The 19096-nt window shown below is 49.8% G+C and overlaps 1 protein-coding gene across 1 annotated transcript in view; it reads right to left on the reverse strand.

Annotated features, from left to right (window-relative positions):
* Positions 1-19096, reverse strand: part of LOC132587678 (leucine-rich repeat-containing protein 49-like) — a 139284-nt gene that overhangs the window by 113955 nt on the left and 6233 nt on the right. Inside the window, exons 3-9 of the mRNA XM_060259995.1 lie at positions 16601-16688; positions 13204-13395; positions 11418-11508; positions 9338-9541; positions 8441-8507; positions 4491-4634; positions 1334-1395 (exon numbers count right to left, since the gene is read on the reverse strand). Coding sequence (XP_060115978.1) covers positions 1334-1395; positions 4491-4634; positions 8441-8507; positions 9338-9541; positions 11418-11508; positions 13204-13395; positions 16601-16688 — 848 coding nt within the window. The remainder of the gene's footprint in view (positions 1-1333; positions 1396-4490; positions 4635-8440; positions 8508-9337; positions 9542-11417; positions 11509-13203; positions 13396-16600; positions 16689-19096) is intronic.

Here is a 19096-nt window from a genome sequence, read left to right on the forward strand (position 1 = left end):
TAGACTCACAGAGTTAGAAGGGACCTCCAGGGCCATCTAGTCCAACCCCCTGCACAATGCAGGAATCTCACAAACACCTCCTCCTAAATTCACAGGATCCTCATTGCTGTCAGATGGCCCTCCAGCCTCTGCTTAAAAACCTCCAAGGAAGGAGAGCCCACCACCTCCCAAGGAGGAAGCCTGTTCCACTGAGGAATCGCTCTAACGGTCATGAAGTTCTTCCTAATCATAGAATCATAGAGTTGGGAGGGACCTCCAAGGTCATCTAGTCCAACCATCTGCGCAATGCAGGAACTTCACAAACACTTCCCCCCCCCATCACCGTCACACACACAGTGACACCTGCTCCATGCCTAGAAGATGGGGGGGGGGGGGTGGAAACCCCTCCAGGATCCCTGGCCAAACTGACTGGGAGGAAAACTGCTGACTGCCTCCAAAGTGGTGAACAGCATTCCCTAGGCGTGCAAGAAAGGACCACAAGAGCTAAGCGCTGATGCAATCCCTCCTGCCCTCCCTGTCATGATCTGCCTAACTCATAGAAGCAGCACCGCTGTCAAATGTCTCTGTTTAAAGACCTCCAGAGAAGGAGAGCCCACCACCTCCCAAGGAGGAAGCCTGCTCCACTGAGGCACTGCTGTGTCAGGGAAGTTCTTCCTAATGTTTAGTCGAAAACTCTTCTGCTTTAATTTCAGTACGTTGGCTCTGAGTCCGACCGTCCGGAGCAATAGAAAAAAACTCTGCGCCATCCGCTAGATCAGGGGTGGCCAACGGTAGCTCTCCAGATTCTTTTTTTTTGCCTACAACTCCCATCAGCCCCAGCCATTGGCCATGCTGACTGGGGCTGATGGGAGTTGTAGGCAAAAAGCATCTGGAGAGCAACCGTTGGCCACCCCTGCTCTAGATGACAGCCCTTCAAGGACATGAAGATGGTGATTGCATCATCTCTCAGCGGTCTCCTCCCCAGGCTAAACAACCCCAGCTCCTTCAACCCTTGGTCTCCAGACCCCTCAAGGTCTCCCATTTGCACATGAACCGAGGGCCGCCCCGCTTAACTTCCGAGATCGGGCTAGCCTGGGCTACCCTAAGTGCAGAAAAACTCTGCATTTAAAAGAGAAAGATTTGGATTAAAAAAAAATATATATCTGGCTTGATCGTTTGTCTCTCTAATCTGATACACAGAACATTTCTTTAAACCCCATCTGGAAGACGTTTCACTATTTTTCAATCAACCTCCAAAGGAAACAGCTCTTGAGGGACTCAAAAAAAAGAAAAAGCCGTCTGACCTCTACTCCTCCCCACCCACCCATCCGCCACCCCCACCGTTGCTCCTTACCGAGAGATACAGTTAAAGCTGAGGAACAAACGCTGGAGGCAGGGCAAAGCGCTCACATCTTTCTAGAACGAGACAGAAGGGGGGGGAGAGAAAGAATTAGCTCATTCCAGCATCGGAGAACAGGCAGCGCGCTTCCAAGCCGGCGCTCCTTCCAGAGGACAGAACATGCGTCCTGCGATTTACTGTAACCTTGCAGCCGCATCGATCGCTGCTGAGCATGTGGTTCTCATCCTTCTCATGGTGCGGCTTTGGGAGGGAGGGTTCTGGGCCGGAGGTCTCCTTGGAAAACACGGCTGCACTTCTAGCAGCAGAAAGGGCATTCAGCAAAAAAGAGAGCGAGAGAAAGAGAGCAGGTGGCCAGTGCTGGCCTCTCTTCCAGCCAACTCCTCTCTAACAGGGGCCCGGGCTGCTGTCTCAGCATTTCAGCTGCGAGAGAAGAAGGGTGGGGGGGGAGCTGAGAGAAAGCCCTGCCGCAATCCTGCAAAAGGAAAACCCGGCTTTCTGTCACAGGGCTGCTCTCTCTCGAAGCCTCAAAGTGCCGACTCATGCATGCAATCGCCCAGCTGGCGTGGCTTTCCGCACCGTCAGTCCCCGTTTCCCTGAGTCGGCTTAAGGAGCGGAAGAGGCCTGCCGTAAAAGGCACCTCAGGGATGCGCTTCGAAACCAGGCCTTTTTTTCCAGTTTGGAGCATGGCAGTTTTTAGAATCGGGAAGCTCTGGGGACTGGCTGTAATGCGTCCCAAGGGATGGGAGCTCTTGCTAGAATCAGAGGCTCACCTCTCCCCAGCGCATTTACAGAAGATTGCAGGAGAACACTTCATTTGTTAGTTCGGAACTATGGACTCCGCAGAGCTGAACAGGGACACAGGATTCGGATCTCACTACTTCCGGGGTATAAACTTTCGAGAATCAAAGTTCCCTTTATCAGACACACGTTGGGATGGAGATTCCGGAGCCCTTACACCCCAAGTCAGAAGGCGCGGAGGGGATGTTGCAAAAAAAAAGGGACTCAGGATGCAGAGGTATAAATTCGGAATGGACCACCACCCCTGCCTTGCCTGAGCTGAATAGGGGCACTGAGAAGGGAGAGAAAGAAGATGATATTGGATTTACATCCTGCCCTCCACTCCAAAGAGTCTCAGAGCGGCTCACAATCTCCTTTACTTAATTTCAACTCATTGGTTCTGGTCCTACCTTCTGGGGCCACAGAAAACAATTCCACACCCTCCTCTATACGACAGCCCTTCAAGCGCTTGAAGATGGTGATCATATAGAATCATAGAGTTGGAAGGGCCCTCCAGGATCATCTAGCCCAACCCCCTTTACAATGCAAGGAATTCACAAAGACCTCCCCCTAAATTCACAGGATCCTCATTGCTGTCAGATGGCCACCTAGCCTCTGTTGAAAAACCTCCAAGGAAGGAGAGCCCACCACTTCCCAAGGAAGCCTGCTCCACTGAGGAACTGCTCTAACGGTCAGGAAGTTCTCCCTAACGTTGAGCTGAAAAGTCTTTTAATTTCAACCGTTAGAAAAGGGACAAAGGAGCTTTAAAGCTACCCCCGTTGCCATAATCATGTTTAGCAGGATATTTCCGGAAAAAATGCCTCCTTGGAGACATTTCAGCAGCGCCAATACCTGCCTAACAAAAATGGACAGTTAAGTCCAGCTAGCAAAACATTTCCTACCTCCCGCTGGCGCCGAAGGACACTTGGCATACCGGGCAATACCCATCAGACAACGGGCAGCCTTGCCAAATTCAACACGCCGGTGCCTCTGACGATTGATCCCTGCACATCTACCCCCCGCCCCCCCAGTCAACATGAGGGCAAACAAAACGTCCTTGAAATGGGAACAACGCTTCAGCATCCCGCTGCTTATTTATGAAACGTTTATCTCCTGACTTCGCTCTCGGTTCAAGGTGCTTTACAATATTAGTCAAAACGGGGGTGTCGAACATAAAACGAGCCCTTGTCGGGCCGGGCCGTGTGTGTCATAAAATGGAATGCCAGGTAGCAGAGATAGAAACTTTATAAAGGGCACAGACAAACACAAAGATTTTTTTTTTAAAGTTGAAAATAAAACATGCTTAAAAGATTAGCACTTGTTGGTCTTAAAGGAGCTTCCTTTGTATCTCTCCCCTGGGATCCAGGGAACTGGGCAAAGGAAGCTCTGGCTCTTTCCCTCCCTCCCCAGGGGACCAGGAGGGGGAGGAGCCTCAGCCAGTAGGAGGAAGAGAGGCTTGGCTCAGTAGCTCCTGTGTGATCGAGAGAGCCTGGCAAAGCAAGCTATCCTCCCCCCCTCCTCCTCAAGAGAGGAGCCTCAGCCAATGGAAAATATAGAGGCTTTGCTCTGTAGCTCCTGTGTGGTTGAGCAAGGTTGGCAAAGCGAGCTGTGATGCAGAAGGAAGCAAGAGAGAGGGAGAAAGAAGCGGACGACAGCCAGTTGCTCGGGGGCCTGATAGGAGCCCTTTAGGGGCCTCATTCAGCCCCCAGACCGCATGTTTGACACCCCTGAGTTAAAACACCCCAAAGGGGGAAAAACCAACTCTAAATCCCTCCTCCCTCCTTAAAAGATGGCTGCCTTCAAAACCTCTCCAAAAACCCTGGCAAATAGGCAGGTCTTGCAGTGCCTCCAGAAGTTCTCCAAGGAGGGGCCGCTTTCACCTCTTCAGGAAGCCCATTCCACAGAGCTGGAGCCACGATGGAGAAGGCCCTGGGGTTTGGTTGATGCCTGATGGGCCACCCAGAGTGGTGGGACACTGAACACTTGGCTATCTGATTACCATAGCTGGCTCACAGGGACATACGGAAACAGACAGTCCTTCAGATATTCTTCACTCTGAGGACTACATTTCCCAGGGTTCAATGAGACACAGCACTTGGACACTTAGCATCCAAGGCAAAGGATGTACTCCACATCAGAGCACTTCAGAAACGGAAGAAAGGCCTAGGATCCAAGTCAGGACAGTTCAGATTTAACCAAAATTAAGCCTCAATCAAAAGGACCTTAAACATTGCTACACCATGGCAAAGTCCCAGGACAAACTAAAATATTATTTTGACGTCTCCCCCCACACCACCACGACAGCAAGAAAGTTCACACATTCTCAGCTTCTTCAAAGAGTCAAAAAATATACAGATTCCATACGATCACTTACGACAGATGTGATCTGATTATATCGAAGATTGAGTTCTGTCAGCGATTCCAGCCCGTTGATGTTTTCCACGCACATTAAGCAGTTTCTGGCCAGGTTCAACACTCTGAGGTTGCTTAAATGGCTGAGGTTTTCTATTCTGGCAATCTAGAACACATTTTGTTTTTAAAGAAAAACAGTGGTTTGACATATAACATTTTTAAAAATAAACACTGCCCTCCTCTCTTTCACAAAGAATGGAACTTGCTAGCCAGGACCTTACCCTTTGAAGTCCAGTGCTTAGAGTGGCCAGACCCCAGGTGGTGGCTAGAAATCTCCTAGGATTACAACGGATCTCCAAGCAACCAAGATCACTTCCCCTACAGCAGAGGGGGCCAAACTTGCTTAATTTAAAAGCCACATGGAATAAATGTCAGGTGTTTGACAGCCACAGGCAGGGAGGGAGGGAGGGAGGGAGGGAGGGAGGGAGGGAGGAAGGAAGGAAGGAAGGAAGGAAGGAAGGAAGGAAGGAAGGAAGGAAGGAAGGAAGGAAGGAAGGAAGGAAGGAAGGAAGGAAGGAAGGAAGGAAGGAAGGAAGGAAGGAAGGAAGGAAGGAGGGAGGGAGGGAGGGAGGGAGGGAGGGAAAGAAGGGAGGGAAAGAAGGGAGGTGAGGGAAGGAGGGAGGGATGGAGGAAAGGAAGGAAGGAGGGAGGGAGGGAGGAAGGAAGGAAGGAAGGAAGGAAGGAAGGAAGGAAGGAAGGAAGGAAGGAAGGAAGGAAGGAAGGAAGGAAGGAAGGAGGGAAGGAGGGAAGGAGGGAGGGAGGGAAAGAAGGAAGAAGGAAGAAGGGAGGTGAGGGAAGGAGGGAGGGAGGGATGGAGGAAAGGAAGGAAGGAGGGAGGGAGGGAGGGAGGAAGGAAGGAAGGAAGGAAGGAAGGAAGGAAGGAAGGAAGGAAGGAAGGAAGGAAGGAAGGAGGGAGGGAGGGAGGGAAGGAGGGAAGGAGGGAAGGAGGGAGGGAAAGAAGGAAGGGAGGTGAGGGAAGGAGGGAGGGAGGGATGGAGGAAAGGAAGGAGGGAGGGAGGGAGGGAGGGAGGGAGGAAGGAAGGAAGGAAGGAAGGAAGGAAGGAAGGAAGGGAGGGAGGGAGGGAGGAAGGAAGGGAGGGAGGAAGGGAGGGAGGAAGGGAGGACGGGAAGAAGGAAGGAAGGGAGGGAGGGAGGAAGGAAGGGAGGGAGGAAGGAAGGGAGGGAGGACGGGAGGAAGGAAGGAAGGAAGGAAGGAAGGAAGGAAGGAAGGAAGGGAGGGAGGGAGGAAGGGAGGGAGGACGGGAAGAAGGAAGGAAGGAAGGGAGGGAGGGAGGGAGGGAGGGAGGACGGGAAGAAGGAAGGAAGGAAGGGAGGGAGGGAGGGAGGACGGGAAGGAGGAAGGGAAGAAGGAAGGAAGAAGCCCTCTCAGCCCCACCATGACAACTGTAGATTTATACCCCGCCCTTCTCTCTGAATCAGAGTCTCAGAGCGGCTTACAATCTCTCACAGCAGCTGCCCTTTCAAGAACAACCCCTACGAGAGCTCTGGCTGACCCAAGGCCATTCCAGCAGGTGCAAGTGGAAGAGTGGGGAATCACATCCGGTTCTCCCAGATAAGAGTCCCCACACTTAACCACTGCACCAAACTGGCTCACAGGGTGTCTTTTATGGAGGGAGAATATATAGATTGTGAGCCGCTCTCTGATTCAGAGAGAAGGGCGGGGAATAAATCTGCAGTCGTCTTCTTCTTTTGAGAGCCAGTGGCGGCCCAGGATCTGGGAGACTCAAATACCTGATCTGCCACCGTAGCTTCCTGGCTGGATTACCCTGGCCGCTCACAAGCTCTCAGCCCAGTCTACCTCACAGGGTTCTTGTGAGGATAAAACGCAGAAGCGGAGAACAATGCAGGCCATTTTGTGTCCCCACTGGGGGAAGAGGCAGGGTGGTCTCGTTGTGGTTTTATTGGCAGGATAAACAGGGGTTCAGCACAGCACATCCCAGCAGCAGTGAATGAAGGGTGGGCTTTTTTCCCCCCTTGATAGTTCTTTGCTAGATCTTTTTTCAATTAAAAAGTTCATTACGAATATCCAGGGCTCCGTCTTCAACTCCAGCCCAGTTATTTGCTCTCGACATTCCTTGAACGCCAAACGTCACTTGCTTTCAAGCAGACTGGAAATGGAAATAACGGCTTTCCTCCCCATGTCATTACCAGATGGGATTGTGTGTGGCTGTTATTTTGCAAAACTCCTTTAGAGCAAAGACGCCACAAATCGACCTCCCCTCTTTTCGATGCGAACATAATAAAAAGCTATTCTTACGACGGACTTTGAAGATAATAAAAAGCTGTTCCTACGACACATCGAAAAGGGCTGGTCCGACTGACATCTTTTCTCCAACCGACTGCATAATTATGACAACTGCTCGCTGGAAAAACACAGTTCTAAAGCTCCTACTTTGAATTATTTCATGATGAATGCTTAGAAGGATCTTCTAAGCTCCATCAGTAGTTGTCAGCCACAGCGACTAAACGCAAACTTCCATCATCCGAGAACAAAGTTGGAGTCCAGTGGCACCTTTAAGACCAACAAAGTCTTATTCAGGGGTCGTTTTGTAGAAAAATAGGTGGTGGAGCTCATCCAGTGATTGTTATGCAGCTGCATAACTCTCAGAAAGGTTCAGGAGCTGTGCTCCTGTGAGCTCCCACTGCATCTAAGGCCTAGTCTTAATTCAAGAAGAAGACTGCAGATTTATATCCTGCCCTTCTCTCTGAATCAGAGACTCAGAGCGGCTTACAATCTCCTTTCCCTTCCTCCCCCCACAACAGACACCCTGTGAGGTGGGTGCGGCTGAGAGAGCTCTCACATCAGCTGCCCTTTCAAGGACAGACTCTCAGAGCGGCCTACAATCTCCTTTCCCTTCCTCCCCCAGGTCCAAGCGAGAAACAAACAGAGGTCGTTTGCCGTTGCCTGTCTCTGCAGAGCAACCCTTGATTTCACTACTGGTCTGGTGCAGTGGTTAAGTGTGCGGACTCTTATCTGGGAGAACCGGGTTGGATTCCCCACTCCTCTGCTTGCACCTGCTGGAATGACCTTGGGTCAGCCATAGCTCTAAGTGTGCAGACTCTTATCTGGGAAAACCGGGTTGGATTCCCCACTCCTCCGCTTGCACCTGCTGGAATGGCCTTGGGTTAGCCATAGCTCTGGCAGAGCTGTCCTTGAAAGGGCAGCTGCTGGGAGAGCTCTCTCAGCCCCACCCACCTCACAGGGTGTCTGTTGTGGGGGAGGAAGGGAAAGGAGATTGTGAGCCGCTCTGAGACTCTTCGGAGTGGAGGGCGGGATATAAATCCAATATCTTCATCTACCTCACAGGGTGTCTGTTGTGGGGGAGGAAGGGAAAGGAGATTGTGAGCCGCTCTGAGACTCTTCGGAGTGGAGGGCGGGATATAAATCCAGTATCATCTTCTTCTTCTTCTCCTATCCAAGTACCAACCAGGGCCAACCCTGCTTAGCTTCTGAGATCTGACGAGATCAGGCTCGCCTGTGCTATCCAGGTTAGGTGCAATGAACATGTACGTCACGTATTACTGCATCAAACAATACAGTTATTAGGGCAAAAACTGGCCCAGGGATTTATCCCAGATCCATAATGAATCCCACAAGACATGCAGGGATAGTGCAGAACAGCATCGTACAATGGACAGCAGGAGTGGAATTCTAGCAGGAGCTCCTTTGCATATTAGGCCACACACCCCTGATGGAGCCGATCCTCTGAGAGCTCACCAAAAACAGCCTTGTAAGCTCTTGGAGGGTTGGCTCCATCAGGGGTGTGTGGCCTAATATGCAAAGGAGCTCCTGCTAGAATTCCACCCCCGACGGACAGCATGTGGAAACCGAAGAGGCGCTGCACGGTCAAAATGCAACATCGACAACAAAATGCGGGTTTTGGACGATACCTTGTTGCCATGCAGATCCAACACGTCAAGGTTTACGAGGCCCTCCAGGTTGCAGATTTTCTGTATTCTGAAAAAAATCAAGTACCAACAAATCAATTTAACGGGGGTGGGGGGAACTGTTCCCCTTTTCCTGCCTTCCCCTCCACCATCCCAAACTTTAATCTATTATCAGTTTTTATGGAATGTGACAAAGAGAGGATCCAATCCAGATGGTTGGATCTAGGCAGGGCCTTTTTTTGTAGCAGAAACCCCCTTTGCATATTAGGCCACACACCCCTGATGTAGCCAATCCTTCAAGCGCTTACAGTAGACCCTGTACTAACAGCCCTGTAAGCTCTTGGAGGCTTGGCTACATCAGAGGTGTGCGGTCTAATACGCAAAGGAGTTCCTGCTACAAAAAAATCCCTGGATCTAGACCTTCAGTCACACAGGACCCTGCAATGGTATTGTGGGTTTTTCTTAACAGCATGATCTCTAGCAAGCCTTTGAAGTCAACGGGTCTAATGAGGGATTATCTGTGTTTAAGATTAAAAAAAAAAAAGGTAGTCCCCTGTGCAAGCACCAGTCGTTTTCGACTCTGGGGTGACATTGCTTTCACAACGTTTTCACGGCAGACTTTTGACGGGGTGGTTTGCCATTGCCTTCCCCAGTCCTCTACACTTTCCCCCCAGCAAGCTGGGGACTCATTTTACTGATCTCAAAAGGATGGAAGGCTGAGTCAACCTTGAGCCGGCTACCTGAACCAGCTTCCGCTGGGATCAAACTCAGGTCGTGAGCATAGGGCTCCGACGGCAATACCGCAGCTTTACCGCTCTGCACCACGGGGCTCTTTTGTGCTTAAGATGGCTCTATAAAAATATTTAGAAGTACTTCAGTATTTTTTTCTTCCTCTTTTACCTGTTGTTTCCCAAAAGAAGAACTCGGAGGGACTTCAAGGTAGAAAGGCCGCTTATTTCTTCAATGTGATTATCGTACAAATCTAGGAATATAAGATGCTGCAAGTTCGAGAGATTCTGGATCCGAGTTATATAGTTGTGCTGGAAATTTAGCAAACGGAGGTGTTCTTCTCCATCCATAATCGGGCAAACCGTCAGTTTCTGCCTAAAACGAAAACGACAAAGTAAAATAATGTAACCTCAATTGGGAGGATAGGTGGCATAAAAATGTTTTAATAAATAAAATAAGCAGCTCAGACAAAAGCAAAGAATGTAAGGAGAGCCCTGCTGGATCAGGCAATAGTCCATCTAGTCCAACATCCAATCTCTCACAGTGGCTAACTAGTTCTTTTGAATGGCCAACAACAGGGCACAGAAGCCAAGGCCTTCCCCTGATAAGAACGTAAGAGCCTTGCTGGATCAGACCAGTGGTCCATCTGGTCCAGCATCCTGTCTCACACAGTGGCCAAACACTTCCTCTGAAGGTCCAACAGAGTCAGTTTGGTATAGTGGTTAAGTGCGGGGCCTCTTATCTGGGAGAAGCAGGTTTGATTCCCCACTCCTCCACTTGCACCTGCTGGAATGGCCTTGGATCACCCACAGCTCTAAGTGTGCAAACTCTTATCTGGGAGAACCGGGTTGGATTCCTCACTCCTCCACTTGCACCTGCTGGAATGGCCTTGGGTCAGCCACAGCTCTAAGTGTGCAGACTCTTATCTGGTGCTCTACCACTTGAGCCACTGTCCCTCCTGAACCTACTGCCCATCCGAAAGACAATTACTGCTACAGAGGCCAATGCGGTTTCGCCTCTGAGTCACAAGTAGGTTTCTTCTCCACAGCATGCCACAAAATAAGGCACCATCAGGCCTCGGATTCAGCAGGAGCTCACAGGAGCGCCGCTCCTGAAGCTTTCTGAGGGTTCCCCCTCCTCCTCCCCACCTTGTCCGTTGAACAGTAGGTGCAGCTGCATAACAATCCTTGGATGAGCTCCACCACCTATTTTTCTACACAGTGACCCCTGGGAACCTTGATTTCCCCATTATGTTCAACAAGCCGCACAGTAAACGTCTGCAGCAATGCAGGAACTCGGATCGTGGACTTTGCTTCCAGGCTTGCCGTTAGGGCGTCCGACTAGCTGCTATTGGAAGCTTGGTCTGATCCAACTTGGCTACCCTTAAGTTCCGATCAGATCAGATTTGATTAGCATCCCACAGCCAGTATATATAGATGCTACAACAAAACCATAAAATGATTAAGACAATCTAGCATTAAATGCACAGGTTGACAGCTCTAATAGGACAGTTAAGCAAATCAGGTTCCCACATTTCCCTGAGAAACACAAATGGAGCGCAATTTTATCGCTTGAGTGCAAAATTCCACTATTTTCTGTGTAGTCTCCGGTCCACATTCTCATCAGAAAGAAATTTACTAACAATCTCTTCATCGGAGTTTTCGGAACCTTTTGGTAATATTGGAGAAATAGAGGTCAAACCAATTTCGTTATATATCGAGCAATGGAGGAGGAGATGTGTCGTTGCCTTAAGTTCTTATTTCAGGTAACCCACAAGGCAATGCTGGCAAAATATTAGAAATAGAAGTGAATCACAAGACACGTAAAACTCTCCCAGCCCAGTTTGGAGTAGTGGTTAAGTGAGCCAGTTTGGTGTAGTGGTTAAGTGCGTGGACTCTTATTCGGAAGCACCGGGTTTGATTCCCCTCTCCTCCACTTGCACCTGCCGGAATGGCCTTGGGTTAGGCATTAGCTCTGGCAGAGGCTGTCCTTGAAAGGGCAGCTGCTGTGAGAGCCCTCTCAGCTCTACCCACCTCAGAGTGTCTGTTGTGGGAGGAGAAGATATAGGCGTTTGTAAGCCGCTCTGAGTCTCTGATTCAGAGAGAAGGGTGGGATATAAATCTGCAATTCTTCTTCTTCTACTAACTCAGATTGGCAAATCCTTCATGGAAAGGGTCTAAATACGGATCGCTGATCAAGTCTTCCTGAACAGACTGAAAAAAAACCCTCAACGGGCATGTTCTAGCCTTACCTTTCAAGGGTCAGCCTATCGGAGTGCCGTATTTTCTCTTCTAGAGGACGGTTTGCCAAGGGAAAGGCAGCGTTGCCGCAATTTGTATTCTCTAGTAGGAGAAAAAAGAGAATGTTTTCAAGATTAGAGCGAAGCATGTTGCACGTACAACAACTTGGGCATCTGATAACGCCTAAGCCTCATTAATTCTATCAATGCATGCCTGAGTTGTTCCAGGAGGAGATGGCTGCTCAGACCCTCAACTTTGAGCACATTTAAGGGGAAGCACTGCCCAACCGCAAGGAGATGCATATCTGGGAAGAACACAGGCTCTGAACCGGTTGTCATCAGTCAAGAAACAGAAACAGAACGGGGAGGGACGGTGGCTCAGTGGCAGAGCATCTGCTTGGGAAGCAGAAGGTCCCAGGTTCAATCCCTGGCATCTCCAAAAAAGTGTCCAGTCAAATAGGTGTGAAAAACCTCAGCTTGAGACCCTGGAGAGCCGCTGCCAGTCTGAGTAGACAAGACTGACTTTGATGGACTGAGGGTCTGATTCAGTAGAAGGCAGCTTCATAAATGTTAGGGAGGGATGGGGGCTCAGTTGTAGAGCCTCTGCTTGGGAAGCAGAAGGTCCCAGGTTCAATCCCTGGCATCTCCAAAAAAGGGTCCAGGCAAATAGGTGTGAAAAACCTCCGCTTGAGACCCTGGAGAGCCGCTGCCAGTCTGAGTAGACAAGACTGACTTTGATGGACCGAGGGTCTGATTCTGTATAAGGCAGTTTCCTATGCTCTTCATATGTTCAACTCATGAACACAAAGGGAGAAAAAAATCAAACCGTCTGCTAGCGGAAAGGGGAAGGGTTAAGTCTGCCCCGTGCAATGATTAGACTGCTAACCTAGGATTGGGTAAGTCTCGAGTTCAAATCCCCAGGAAATCCACCGCATGACCTTACAGTGCTGGCAAGTCCCGCGGTCAAACTCGCAGGGCTGCTGGAAGGATAAAAAGGGCAACTAGCGAACGAGACACGCAACTCTTGAGACTCGCGAAGGAAGGGAGAGATAAAAACTGGACATACGGATAAAATTGGCTTTCGCTGCCTGTCTCAGAGCTTCGAAGCAGGCTTTGAATGCTTGAACAAAACATATCCCAATAGGAAAGGGATATTACAATTGGCGGGGGGGGGGGGGAGGAGTAAGAAAGAAAGAGCACAATAAAATTTAGAGGTTCTAGAGCTCTGCTCCTGTGAGCTCCTGCCCAAAATGAGGACTGCTTGCAGTTCAGCGTGTGTGTATACACACACACACACACACACACACACACAGAATCAAAGAGTTGGAAGGTACCTCCAGGGTCATCTAGTCCAACCCCCTGCACAATGCAGGAAACCCACAAATACCTACCCCAAATTTGCAGGAAGAGCGGAGCAATATCCTGTGCAATGATGTTCCCTGTAAGCTGTGGAGTCTTGTGAGCAAAAATTCTACTTTATGAGCTTCTGGCATTAAAGCTGCGAGCTCCTGCCTCAATGAGCTTGCTTCGGGGCCATTTGTCCTGAGCGAAGGCAAAAATGTGTGAGCCGGAGGCTAAAAAACTGCAAGCTAGATCACGTTCACTCAGCTTAGAGGGGACACTGGTGGCCTTATATGCAAAGGAGTGCCTGCTACAAAAAAAATATGTGTGAGCCAGAGGCTAAAAAACGGTGAGCTAGGTCACACTAACTCCGCTTAGAGGGACACTGCGTTCAATGTAAGCTTGAGAGCAAACGCTTGGTCCGGATTGATCGCTCCAAGTGTTTTGTGTCAGGTACCTGAGACGGTGGAGCCGGCACTGTGGCAGCCGTGTTGAAATCTGTATTTCGAAGGGGTTGTAAAAGACCCCTCGCCGAAAGCGGGGACAGAGCCTGGGCCATGTTTGAAATCCAGGCTAGAAATGTCGACCACGTTAGTTGTCACAGGGACATACACCTTTCTCGTGCGTGAGATGGGGCTTAATTTTCCATCTGCAGGAGAGGGGAGGAAAATAAGGATAGTTAACACAGCTTACATCAGGCTGAAAGATCTTTCCCCTAAATAAGCTATTCCATTCACGGCAAACTGTTACATATCTTAGAACATGGGTGTCAAACGTGCAGCTCGGGGGCCGGATTAGGCCCCCAGAGGCCTGCAAGCAAGTCTGCTTTCTTCTCTCTCTCTCTCTCTTGCTTCCTTCTGCTTCACAGCTTGCTTTGCCAAGCTTGCTCAATCGCACAGCAGCTACAGAGCAAAGCCTCTATTTCCTCCATTGGCTGAGGCTCCTCCCTTGGGAAGGAAGAGGGGGAGGCTGTCTCAATCGTGCAGCAGAGCTACTGAGCCAAGCCTCTTTTCCTTCTATTGGCTGAGCCTCCACCCCCTCTATCCCCTGGGGAGGGACAGAAAGAGCCGGAGCTTCCTTTGCCCAGTTCCCTCGATCACACGGGAGAGATACGAAACCTTTGTGTTTATCTGGGTCCTTTATAAAGTTGATATCTCCGCTACCTGGCATTACATTTTAAGACACACATGGCCCAGCCCGACAAAGTCATTTATGTCAGATCTGGCCCTCATAACAAATGAGTTCAACGCCTCTGTCCTAGAATTTCATATACTGTGTACACACACTCTTAAGCAGAACGATACTGGGAGACAACTAAAACAACTAGCCTATTAGTATTACTACTTGATGTGTTTGGCATGCACGGAGCCTTAAAGGGGAGTAGGGGCTGTCCCTGAATATCTTATATTACAATTGCATTAAGGAAAGGAAACAAAGAAAATGACAAGACGTAACAATAAGAGGCAGCAAACACAGCTCAAGAGAAGATGTGTGGAGTAAAGTTTAGAGGCCAACTATTTGTAAACTGACGCGGAGCCTCTAAATCCCAGAATACTTCCCCGCCCCCGAAAAGCAGAGGCTCTGCTGAGACATTTTCCATCACGCACGAAAAAAACATTTATCCATGCTTTATGCAAGACATGACCAGTCTGGAAAACAGCAGCTTGTCCAGAAGATGTGTTTAAAAGCGTTGAAGGCAGACAAAGCCTTAAGTACATCTGAACAATTGCTTAGGACTTAAGTATCCCCGATTCATCTCCAAGGGGGTTTGATAATCCAAATGTGTCAGCCGCTCTCTCCCACGCTTGCTCTGGGAAACCCTAAACTGGGGTTCCAACGTGGTACCCACCAAGTGCTTTAGAAAGGGGGAGTTGCCCAGGGACTCTTCGGATCGGCCACTGGATAGCTGATGGGTGGCACAGATTTTGCTAAAAAACTGCTTCGGCAGCAGCTGCCGCTCCAGCACAAGGGTCTTCGTTGTGTGGCTGGAGGTAAGATGAGGCAGCCATTTTGTGGCTATGCCCACCACGCTGGGTCAGAATCCCAAACAAGCCTGCAGGCTCAAAAAGTTTAGAGACCTCTGCTCTAAACTCTAGTGCCCCCATAGCCCAACACACTACTATAGAGCAGGGGTGTCAAACAGGTGGCCAGGGGGCCGAATCAGGCCCCCGGATGGCTCCTATCAAGCCCCCAAGCAACGGGCTGTCATCTGCTTCCTTCTCTCTCTCTCTTGCTGTCTTCTGCATCACAGCTTGCTTTGCAAGGCTTGCTCAACCATTTGCTGAGGCCTCCTCCCTTGGGAGGAAAGGGGGGGGAAGGCAGAGCTTGTTTTTTCCAGGCTTTCTCAATCACACAGCAGAGCGACTGAGCCTCACTTCCTTCTATTGGCTGAGGCTCCTCCCCCAGGAAGAAAGAAAAGAGCCAGAGCTTCCTTTGCCAGTTCCCTGGATCCCGTGAGAGAAATACAAAGAAACACCTTTAAGACCAGTAAGTGCTAACGTTTTAATCATGTTTGAAGTTTTTAAAAATATATATTTAATTGTCTTTGTGTCCTTTAGAAAGTTTATATCTCTGCTACCTAATCTTAAAAAGCTACACATATGGCCTGACCTGACATGGCCCGGCCCAACAAGGTCTCATTTATGTCAGATCCGGCCCTCATAACAAATGAGTTCGACACCCCTGTGGCCAAACCTGCCTAATGTAAGAGCCACATAGAATAAATGTTCAGATGTTTGAGAGTCGCAAGACATGAACATCAGATGTTCTGGAGCAGGAAGGAAGGGAAGGGAAGGGGAGGGGAGGGGAGGGGAGGGAGGGAAGGGAAGGGAAGGGAAGGGAAGGGAAGGGAAGGGAAGGGAAGGAAGGGAAGGGAAGGGAAGGGAAGGGAAGGGGAGGGGAGGGGAGGGGAGGGGGGAGGGGAGGGGGGGAGGGGGGGAGAAAGAAAAGAAAGAAAGAAAGAAAGAAAGAAAGAAAGAAAGAAAGAAAGAAAGAAAGAAGAAAGAAAGAAAGGAAGGAAGGAAGGAAGGAAGAAAGGAAAGGAAAGGAAAGGAAAGGAAAGGAAAGGAAAGGAAAGGAAGAAAGGAAGAAAGGAAGAAAGGAAGAAAGGAAGGAAGAAAGAAAGAAAGAAAGAAAGAAAGAAAGAAAGAAAGAAAGAAAGAAAGAAAGAAAGAAAGAAGGAAAGGAAAGGAAAGGAAAGGAAAGGAAAGGAAAGGAAAGGAAAGGAAAGGAAAGGAAAGGAAAAGGAAAGGGAAAGGAAAGGGAAAGGAAAGGGAAAGGAAAGGAAAGGAAAGGAAAGGAAAGGAAAGGAAAGGAAAGGAAAGGAAAGGAAAGGAAAGGAAAAGGAGAAGAAAGAAAGAAAGAAAGAAAGAAGAAAGAAAGAAAGAAAGAAAGAAAGAAAGAAAGAAAGAAAGAAAGAAAGAAAGAAAGAAAGAAGAAAGAAAGAAAGAAAGAAGAAAGAAAGAAAGAAAGAGCATGGGAGAGGGAGAGGTGGGAAAAAAGCAACTTTCTCTTTAAATGCCCTCTCCGAGCCAGCTGACGGGACAGTGGGGGCTTCAGGAGCCACACAATGTGTGTGAGCCACAGGTGGCTCCTGAGCCGCAGTTTGGCCACCCCTGCCACAGAGCCATCCTAAGCCTACAGGACTTTTCCATCCAAAGATAACTATCGATTCCATAAGCAGAATTATGTTTTCCTTTGTCCACTGAATTCACATCGGCTTAGAAAGCTGCCATGCTCTTAGGACTGCACTGCTTGTTGTCTGTCTTCCGATACACATTCATTGCTCCAGCAGACGGTTTTACAGTTAAGTGTGGATTTGTTTCCAAAAGGACTGCCTCCCTCTCCCGCGTTACCTAGTTTTCCTGGATGGTTTTTTTCCAGATCGGACTGCAAGAGCTTGCTGTGAAGATACGGCTGCTCTTTGTTAACCCGGAACTCAAACTGCAAGAGGGAAAAAGAGGATGAAAGAATGTGGCCGCCGTGCCTCCCGAGAACATCGGAAGAGCCCGGCTGGATCTGAGCACTGGTTTGACTAGTCCAGCGTTGTGCCTCGCTCAGCGGCCAAACAATTCCTCAGCAGCAACAGGGCAGAGAGGACATCAGAAGAGCCCTGCTGGGTCAGACCAGTGCGGGTTCATCTAGTCCAGCCTCCTGTCTCACACAGTGGCCAGCCAGTTCCTCTGGATGGCCAACAACAGGGCAGAGAGGCCAAGGCCTTCATAAGAACACCAGAAGAGTCCTGCTGGATCAGACCAGGGAAGGTCCATCAAGTCCACCTCCTGTCTCACACAGTGGCCAGCCAGTTCATCTGGAGGGCCAGCAACAGGGCAGAGAGGCCTTCATAAGAACATCAGAAGAGCCCTGCTGGGTTAGACCAGTGAGGGCCCATCCTGTCCAGGCTCCTGTCTCACACAGGGGCCAACCAGTTCCCTCTGGAGGGCCCACAACAGGGCAGAGAGGCTGAGGTCTTCCCCTGAGAAGAACATCAGAAGAGTCCTGCTAGATTAGACCAAGTGGTCCATCTAGTCCAGCATCCTGTCTCACACACAGCCATCCAATTCCTCCGGAGGGGCATCAGCAGGGCAGAGAGGCCAAGGTCTTCATAAGAACATGAGAAGAACCCTGCTGGATCAGACCAGGGAGGGTCCATCTAGTCCAGCATCCGGTCTCACACAGGGGCCAGCCAGTTCCTCTGGAGGGCCAACAATAAGGCCATAAGGATCTCAGAAGAGCCCTGCTGGATCAGACCAGGGAGGGTCCATCCAGTCCAGCATCCTGTCTCACACAGTGGCCAAGCAGTTCCTCTGGAGGGCCAACAACAGGGCAGAGAGGCCAAGGCCTACCCCTGATCTTGTCTCCTGGCTCTGGGATTCTGGATATGGATGTTTCCCGCAGTCACCATGGCTAGTAGCCATTGACAGACTTATCCTCTATGACAGACATCCTCCAGGTTGCAATTTTTCCCCAACCTGGAATGAGTCACCCTACCACGGACAGTAATGGCCAGTCACAGTAGATAAGCAGATGTCTGAAATCTGACCAAACCAGAGTACAATTCACATCCTATTGCAACCTACGGGCAAACCTTTACTGATCTGCAATCATCTGGTCCAGACCCTGCCAAGTCTGAACTCTCTCTAGAAGTTAAAATGACTACACTGAAACTATTGCACTTTGGACGAACCATCAGAAAAGCCGGTCTGGTGTAGCGGTTAAGTGCACAGACTCTTATCTGGGAGAACCGGGTTTGATTCCCTGCTCCTCCACCCGCAGCTGCTGGAATAGCCTTGGGTCAGCCATAGCTCTCGTAGGAGTTGTCCTTGAAAGGGCAGCTGCTGCAAGAGCTCTCTCAGTCCCACCCAGCTCGCAGGGTGTCTGTTATTGGGGTGGGGGGAGGTAAAGGAGATTGTGAGCCGCTCTGAGACTCAGAGTATAGGGCGGGATATAAATCCAATATCTTCTTCTTCTCATGAGAAGGCAAGAGTCATTGGAAAAGGCACTCATGCCACGAGAAGTTGAAGAAAGCAGGAGGAAGACCAACACGAGGCAGATGGATTCAATCACCATGGCCTTCAGGTTGCAAGACCTGGGTGAGGCTGCTAACGGTGGGATTTTTTTGAGGACTTTAATCCACCGGGTTGTCGTGAGTCAGAAGCAATTTGACAGATCAGTGGCTCTTAGCCACAGCATATTGTTGGAACTGTCTGGGGCAAGTATTCTTGGTGCTTGGGGGGGGGGGGGGCACACTGGGAGGGCTTCTAGTTTCCTGGCCCCACTGGTGGACTTCCTGATGGCACCTGTTCTTTTTTTGGCCACTGTGTGACACAGAGTGTTGGACTGGATGGGCCACTGGCCTGATCCAACATGGCTTCTCTTATGTGACACGGAGTGTTGGACTGGATGGGCCACTGGCCTGATCCAACATGGCTTCTCTTATGTTCTTATGTGACACAGAGTGTTGGACTGGATGGGCCATTGGCCTGATCCAACATGGCTTCTCTTATGTTCTTAAGGTCTTAGAATCATAGTTGGAAGGGGCCTCCAGGGTCATCTAGTCCAATGCAGGAAACTCACAAATACCTCCCCCTAAATTCACAGGATCTTCATTTCCCCCTGGCGCAGAGTGTTAAAGCTGCAGTACTGCAGTCCTAAGCTCTGCTCACAACCTGAGTTCAATCCCCGGTGGAAGCTGGGTTTTCAGGTAGCCGGCTCAAGGTTGACTCAGCCTTCCATCCTTCTGAGGTTGGTCAAATGAGTACCCCCCCTTGCTGGGGGGAAAGCGTAGATGACTGGGGAAGGCAACGGCTAACCACCCCGTTAAAAGCCTGCTGTGAAAATGTTGTGAAAGC

Source organism: Heteronotia binoei, chromosome 19, assembly GCF_032191835.1.
Source record: "Heteronotia binoei isolate CCM8104 ecotype False Entrance Well chromosome 19, APGP_CSIRO_Hbin_v1, whole genome shotgun sequence".
Classification (NCBI taxonomy): domain Eukaryota; kingdom Metazoa; phylum Chordata; class Lepidosauria; order Squamata; family Gekkonidae; genus Heteronotia; species Heteronotia binoei.